This window comes from Zingiber officinale, chromosome 1B (assembly GCF_018446385.1).
Source record: "Zingiber officinale cultivar Zhangliang chromosome 1B, Zo_v1.1, whole genome shotgun sequence".
NCBI lineage: Eukaryota > Viridiplantae > Streptophyta > Magnoliopsida > Zingiberales > Zingiberaceae > Zingiber > Zingiber officinale.
In genome coordinates, this window is record NC_055986.1 from 39,277,322 (window position 1) to 39,285,879 (window position 8,558).

The 8,558-nt window shown below is 34.2% G+C and overlaps 1 protein-coding gene across 1 annotated transcript; it reads right to left on the minus strand.

The window, feature by feature from the left end:
* Positions 1–2,209: 2,209 nt before the first annotated feature.
* LOC122055328 (septin and tuftelin-interacting protein 1 homolog 1-like) lies at positions 2,210–4,887 on the minus strand. The gene has a single exon (XM_042616710.1). The coding sequence runs from the start codon at positions 4,751–4,753 to the stop codon at positions 2,324–2,326; it is 2,430 nt and encodes an 809-aa protein (XP_042472644.1). The 5' UTR covers positions 4,754–4,887; the 3' UTR covers positions 2,210–2,323.
* Positions 4,888–8,558: the final 3,671 nt, after the last annotated feature.

Here is an 8,558-nt window from a genome sequence, read left to right on the forward strand (position 1 = left end):
AGGGATTGAGAGAGATGTCTTACATAGAATACAAGCAGGATGGCTGAAATGGAGGGGAGCATCGAGTGTGTTATGTGACCGTAAAGTACCTCTTAAACTTAAAGGTAAGTTCTATAAAACCGCAGTTAGACCTGCTATGTTATATGGAGCTGAATGTTGGGCTATGACTCGAGCACATAAGCAGAAGATGAGAGTTGCAGAGATGAGGATGTTAAGGTGGATGTGTGGACATACGAGGATGAACAAAATAAGAAATGAAAGCATTAGAGAGAAAGTAGGAGTTGCATCTATTGAGGAAAAACTCAAAGAGACACGTTTAAGATGGTACGGACATATACTTAGACGACTAATAAATGCTCCAGTTAGGCGATGCGAAACTATGATAAACATGCATATAAAACGAGGAAGAGGAAGACAAAAAAAGACTTGGTTAGCAACAATAAAACAAGATAAAATTTATTTAAATATAGATGATGATATAATAGGAGATAGAGCTCAATGGCGTAAAAGGATTCATACAGCCGAGCCCATCTAGTGGGAAAAGGCTTGGTTGTTGTTGTTGTTATTGTTATTGTTATTGTTATTGTTATTGTTGCTTGATGAGAATCAATAATAATTTATTTGGGTGAGGAATATTGAGGATTGTATTTCTTGATATCCTTTTAAATTTTGTCCAAGATTATTTACGTTACATATTAAATTATAGTATAAATATTGTTAAAATTAATTATATAGAGTGCTAAATTATATTATCTACACTATTAAATTATTATTTCAATTACTGTTAAATTAAGTTAATAATTTAAAAATTTATGAGTTGTGCTAATTTGTGTTCGTTGGCGGTAAACTCATCCGTTTCCTCATATGGAATAAAGCACAGCTCCACCTCCACATCAACAGTATACCGTCACTGCTAGGGCTGTAAACGAATCGAGCCAATTTGACGCGAGCCGGTTTGAAAAATATTTGATTTATATTCAAATTTATGGAATTCGAACTGAATTCTAACATGTTTGAACTTTTTTTCGAACTAAACTCGAGCCCAAATTATATTGTTCGATAGTTCGTGAGCCGCTCGCGAGCTGTAATATTTTATTAATATAAATTAAATATATATTAAATAAATAAATTTCAAACCTTTTAAGTATTTATTTTCGAACAATAATTCGAATAGTTCACGAACATGTTTGAAACTTTCTAGCTGAATTCGAATTCGAGTCCTAATTCGAACCGAACTCGAACACAAAATTTTAAAATTTTCGAGCTTCGAATCAAAGCTCAAACTCAAATATATCTATTTCGAGCCGAATTGGAGCCTCAAAATTTTCAACATATTCGGCTCAATTAAATTCGTTTACACCCTTAGTCACCGCTAGGGTACCGGCTCAATTACCAGCCGCAGGAGGTAATCGGAATGCCTAAACCCTCAAGCCTGTCTCTCGCTCAGCCCTTTTCTTCTGTTGACCCAGCGCAGCCTCCTTCCTCCGCGTGCGCGATTTTCCGTTGCTCATCCCCGTCCGCGCCTTCGTCGCCATCGAGAAGGAAACCCCATAGAACGATCGCCCTAGATCTTCCTCCACGATGTCAATGGATCCCATTCTGTGCCCGCTTCGATCGCATGATCCAAGGAGAGGGGTACAGGACGAGGTGTGCTGCGCCATTGAGGTAAACAACGACGCAAAGGGAGACAGGACGAGGTGTGCTCTTAGATAAAATCTTAGTATGCTGAGCTAAACAACGAAACATCTCGGTAGAAGACTATTTCTGCACATTTTGCAACATGAATCAATATGTTATATCTTGTCATGTATAATAATATAATCTTTCCTTGAAAGAATTCGGAAAATTTCATCCTTTGCATCTCATCCTTAACAAACTTTTTCTTTGATCGACTGCAGCAATGGCTATGATCAAGAAATGCTTTCTATGTAATCTTCCACATAAATTTTCAAAATTCTTTTTTCAAAGGGAAACTATTAATCATAGCTCATCTTTCCAAGAGGATTTTAAGTAAATTTCATCAGTATGTTTAGTCATGTTCATGCAAATTTATGTAACCAAAGCGATCAATCTTTTCACTAGAGTGCTCAAATTCTGCTCTCCCAGCGATCACCTTGCACATCCATCTCAAGTTCTTAAGCTGTAAATCTAAATTCTCCCTGGCTTTCTTGCTCTATCTCCCGTATAAAAATATATAGCAAAGCTCTGCTTCTGAAAATGATAAACAACCAATAACAATATTCAAATCTATTATCTATAGATATAAAGTACCAAAAGAATGGTGGCTGATTTATACAAAAAATAAAATACAAATGTTCAATGTTCAATGTCGTGAGGTATTCCGGTGCATCTCCTGTAACTGTGTAAGTGTCACAGCACTCCAGCGTTCAGTACTCCCATTGACTCGGGCATAGAGCAATTTCTTCACTGAATCTATGCAAATGCTTATGTTACCAAATCCATACACTGGGCGATCATTGTAATATCTACCAACTTTTGGTTTGAAGAACCAGCCTTGCTCCATTGCATAAGCTTCAATGGATTCCTTGAAGCTCAATTCTTGAACAACGCCAACAGCATTGACATTAATGACATGGACTGAGAAATAAGCTGGAGCCTTCTGTTGTGCTTCTAACTGTGTCTCTATTACTCTCAGATAGCTGACATTCTCTGTAGCACCAGGTTGAACCACTTCCATGCCTTCTACAGCCTGGTTAATCATATCCAAACCTGAACATAGAAGCACTCGAATCCTCTCAGTGGCAAGTAATTCTGCAGGGAAGACACCCTTCCAGCCCATATACCACTGCATAACCTCATTAAAATTAGGATCTGAGCACAACCAATGGTATAAAACTTGCTGCCACTTGCTGAAAAAATCAACCTCCAGCATGTGAACCATATGGTGGATTGGGATTGCAGATGCCCACATCATCACCCAATTGAACTGGTCTAACTTCTGATTAGCTGGAGTCGCCTGGAATTCTTGAAGAGCAAGTCTCAGCTTAGGAACAATATAGTGTACCATCAGATGCTCCCAACTAGCTGCATCAAACACATCCTTCCATGGAGAAAGTATGGCATATGCTGACGCATCACTTGCATGCCAGGCATGGAGGAGACTACCTAGCTTATAAGAGATTGTATGATACAACGTCTCCAATCTCTGTCCTAGCAATGGAAGCCATGGGTGAACCCAAACATGAATTGGAACAGTCTCGCATAGTGGATCCCATGAATCGACAGCCGTCGTTAGCTTAGGCAAAACCACATTTTCTAGAATTGACTGCAAAATAACTGGCGGCAGTAACTTCTCCCATATTTCCAGAAACCGGAGCAGTGGTTCAGGATCCCTAGCCTGCCAAGTGTTAGTCACAAATATCCTCACAGCCGGAAGAATAAGTTCACTGATAAGCTGGGAATAAGAATCAGAAAAAGGATTTTCTGAAAAATCATAAGGCTGATCTCCTTGCAACAAATCTCTCCAAGAAGATATAAGATTCACGCCAAGCAATGGATTCTGCAATGCTTGCCATCCTTGAAACACCCTAAGAAACAGAGGATATGCAAATGATAAAACAATACAGGAAATATTAAAGAGCTTGTAGTCATCTTTGAAGATCTCTTTTAGATCTTTGAAAGTGGTTAGCAGCGAATCAAGTATCAAACCCCCTGATAAGCTATCCTCCTTTACCTTTTCTAATACTAATGCAATTGTCTGCATAACATGAAGTTGCTTCCTCTGCTGCATCACCTCTTTCATAATCTTGTCCTTTTCCTCCTGTAAGGACACCACCTTCTCCCTCTCCCTTCTCAAATGTTGGTCCAGCTTTTGTATGTCAACCTCAGTAGATTCCACAATTTGTCTAACATTATACTGGAGCAGCTCAGGCGTGGGCACATCATTCTCTTTCATCTCAGTCTCCGTGTTCAAATTATCCAGACTCGTCAAAACCTGAACTTGTGGCCCCCTCATATCAAGAACCTTCTGAACAGCCTGAATTCCCTGTTCCTGCTTTTTAGCCGGTGGCTCATCCACCGTCAAAATCTCAGCTTCGGCTCTTCCTCGCTTCTGCTTTAACCACCTCTTCTCCTTTGAAGGTCCTGCTGCCACTGGAGTAGCCATCTTTTCCTTTGGTGCTTCATCCAAAACAGGCAATTTAGCCTCCTTGTAGCCGTTGAACCCTATGCCCATGTTCTTTGGACGGAGCTTAGCTTCTACCGGGGCAACTATGCCTTGTTCATTCTTCCCCAATCCAGACCCTTCCGTGAATCCCATCTTCTTCATCAGCTTCGAACCTATTCCCTTGGTGTGCGCCTCAAACTTCCCCATCTCGCTGGCGCCAGATGCATCTCTTCTCCCAGAAGAATTCTTGGCCAATTTCGATCTCCCCCTCTCAGACTCCTTCTCCTTCTCACGGCGCTGGTCTCCTTCTTTAATCCTCCACCCAACGGCCGTAGAGAGGAAGCCATCCTCGTCCTCAGCATCCTCGATATCCTTTCTGTTGGACTGAAACCCTAGCCCATATCCCAACCCGTGGCCGGAACTGGGAACGCCAGCGGATCGGTCCCCTTCTTCCTGGGGATCCCGTTTGACTTCCTGGCTGGGCATGACGGTTCCGGTGGAGACAAACTGGACAGGTTTGGAGAGGTCGGCCTTGGAGATGAGTTCTCCCTTCCGGCGCTTCCGCGAGCGCCGCCCTCCTCCGTCGGAGTTAGAATTGCTGGACGCAGTGGCGATGGATGGTGCCATTGATGGCGTCCTCGCGTGTTTGGACGGGGCGCTCCTTCTTGCTGCGGTAGTAGAACTCGCCGCCCTCGTAGTCGTAATCGTCGGCCAGGGCACAAAGCTCCCTAGGGCTCCGTTAAGGCAAACCTGTGCCTTTTTAATAGAACAATTAGTAACGAACTATTCTAACAACAAAACAAAACAAAACAAAACAAAAACAATCTAACAACTTAAAAAGAGAAATTAAATATAAATATATTTAAAAATAAATAAATATAAAATATTTCAAAGAGCTGCTTGTTTGAATATTTTTATTAAGGGATGATTTTACTCCGTACCCTTCAAAATAATTTTGTTATCAATTCTAAAAATCTTTCTTTAATTATATCATATGACTTCCATTATTTAAAAACATTCTTGAATTGTATCACACGACTCTCATGTTGTAAGTTGTCCTACTGAATTAATAATTCCATCTAAGTTGACGGTTCTTCATAAGTTTTCTTTCTGAAATAGCATGGGTTAAAATTTAAGAGATGGTTGAAGGATAAATATGTCACCTAATTTTTTTCTTTTATTAAGACGTTCAGTTTTTCAGATATTCAAGATTGAATTTCAACTTAAATAAATTAATGATGAATTTATTTTAAGGAGCGACTTAAGAATATTAGACTCATATATTATGAATATTTTTTTATTTATCTTAATGGTCAATGAAAATTTTTTATAGAATTAAATTGATTCAATCCAAAATTAATCGACGTAAATTAAATATATAATTTTAACAAAATAATATGAAGTATTTAAAATCTAATATCCTGTTTCTCAATTATTATGTTTGTATATTAATTATTTTATTCTTACTTGTACATTGCATAAGTTATTTTTAAAAATTTATAATAAGACTTGATCCTTTGTGCATACCGGTGAGATTCTCTGATCTATACTTTATACACCAAAGGATAGATCATAAATGATGATGAATTCATTTGAATGGACTCTACTTGTTTAATAGGTGGAGTCCATTCAAATGGATCAATGAATCGTAAAGTACGGTGCAGAGGATCTGTTCTTTAATTTATGCATAGATCTTGATCAATTTGATGCATGCCCCTATGAGTTTAGCTTAATTGGTAAGCGATTGTTAGTTTGTCACATGAGTTCCAGGGATCGAATCTAAAAATCGACGGGACATAAATCTCTGCAACTCATATTTTATCGCTTTTCTACTTGTCACTTAATTATCATGATTTATCGATGCTGGATGAGCATAATTATTATTTTACCAATGATCAATTTTATGCACATTTGTTATTTTATGTCAGAGTGATACACCTGGATAAACCACCTTAAAATGGTATGTATAATCTTAACCATTGATGAAACATTAGTTTCCATAACCAGCAAATCAAATATACATATATACCACTATTTTGCAAACAAATTGTTGTAAATAATTTCACAAATAAATAAGAAATTAATGTAAAAAATTATTCAAATAAAGGAGAGTTATTCCAGTAGGATACGAACTAGTTCATACATGCACATGCTAATTTACGTGGAACAATTTAAGCGATTATTGAAAATTAATAATTATTATTATTTAAATAAAGCAATTAATCATTGAAATTAATTAATCAATCAATAGATTAATTAATTATAAGATTAATCGATACAGTCGTAATTAAAATTAATTATATTATCGATTAATTGATTAATTAAGATTAACTATGGTTGCATGTGCCATACGGTTGAAACTGAAATTACTTATTAATTAATCGATTGATTAAGTAATTAATCAATTAAACTAAGAAGGTAGAAATTACTTATTAATTAATTGATTAAGATGAAATTATTAATTAATTACATAACTAATTATTATTATTTAGTTGCTTTCATATATTTAATTTTTTTAGTTTCTTATAGATCATCAGATTAAATGAGAAAATATTCATAAAGACCCACATCTACAAGATTAGCATTATCTGTTGAAAATCTAATCATTGCTTCTAAAATTAATCATTACATCATTGCTTAAGATATATCAAAAAAATACTCATAAAGATCCATTTAGCATTTTTAAAATCATTATCCTAAAAAATTCATACCGTATGCTCTAGTTGAAATTTGACCCTACCTGGTTACTCACTTGAAAGCACTAATAATTGTACCATTGGTGTTGAAAATTATATTGATGTGAGGTGGTGTTACAAAGTAAATGATTATTTATCAAGGGCCTATCTAAAATTGCTGAATTATCAAAAAAGTGTATCATACTTTTCAGACTTTCCAAAAGGTTTTTCCATTATACTCCCTTCTGTCATATCCGAGGCGCGACTAAAATTTTGTTTTTTTTATTCTGATGCAGGTAAATATTTCTCCTTTTGTTTTATCATCTCGCAGCAAGCTTGCGTGCCAATTATTTTTACTTAAACCGATCAAGATAAAAAAAAACTTAATTATATTATCAAAGACTTTCATATAAAAGATATCGATCACTCTCGAATTAGTTTTTTTTTTAAAATTTAATCATTAAACTCGATAATCCACAAAATTTATCTATTTTTTTAATTTTAAAACTTTAATAAAAAATACTAAAAATATTTTTTAAATATCTAATTACAAAAAACTGAAATAAATTAATAAAAATAAAAATAAAAATACTTTTTATTAATTATTTTATTAAAAAATCATTAATCTTAAAATTTATATTAAATTAATAATATTTGCATTAAATAATCTTTTTAATTTATTTATATATATTTTAAAAAATTGGAACTCTTGTTCATCAATAAATTTTGATCAAATCATTAAAAACTCTAATTCAATTATTTCAAAAAATTCTTTTAATTTTAAAACTCATAATTCAATTAAATCTAATAAACTTATATTATCAATCGAACTGACTAAATTGGAGCTGCCTTTTTGCCACATGATTTGAATGTGGTGCTTGTTTAGCACAACAGTAGGGGCGCTTCAATTATGTGTATTTTTTTTTAAAAGATGGGGACTATATTATTTGTGAATATTCTAAGTTTTTATATACAAATACCTAGAGTGGTATGCATTCGACAGGGCTTGAAATTAAAAATCAAAAGTGATTTTTTATTATGGTAAATAACTGTATATTCAGTTTACATATAACAAATACACTGAATATCTAACTAAATTAAAAATAATATATTATATTAATAAAAAGTTATCAAATATTTAAAATAGTTATTAAATACTATTCGTCTAATTATTTTAGAAGTAATTTTTTTTATCAAATCTGTATAATTTAATTGTCGGATTATTTCTTTCTCAATCGACAACATTACTAATTCATTTTGTCTATCCTGTGATATCGTTGATAGAAGATAATTCTTGATTAACTTCAATTTCAAGAAATTCCTTTCTACTGGTACACTATTACTGATATGATTAATAAAATCTTAATAGGTAATGTAAGTATTTGAGAATAAATCATATAGTTTTGTCATACATTGTAGCATATCAATTATCCTTTTTTCATTTGTTAAATAACATCTCATGACCATTAACTCTGAATACAACTCATCATTATTAATGTCTGAACGTCCATTGTGACTCAAAAATTGTTGAAGCTCTATATAAGACTTCATTAGACTAGTGAAAGGTTCATTCATTAACTTCTTCAAATTCAATAAAAATCCAAAAATCTCTTGATAAGTTTAAATTGTTCAAACTGAACTTGAAGAGAAGATCGAACTTGATCAATTATAAATAGAAAATATTCAACTCTAAAAGACTCTTCACTTGATTATATCACATCATCATTATCACTTCTTTTTTATCGAATTATATATAT

Coding starts and splice junctions, on each gene's coding strand:
- LOC122055328 (XM_042616710.1), bottom strand. CDS start 4,753: ATGGCACCATCCATCGCCACTGCGTCCAGCAATTCTAACTCCGACGGA.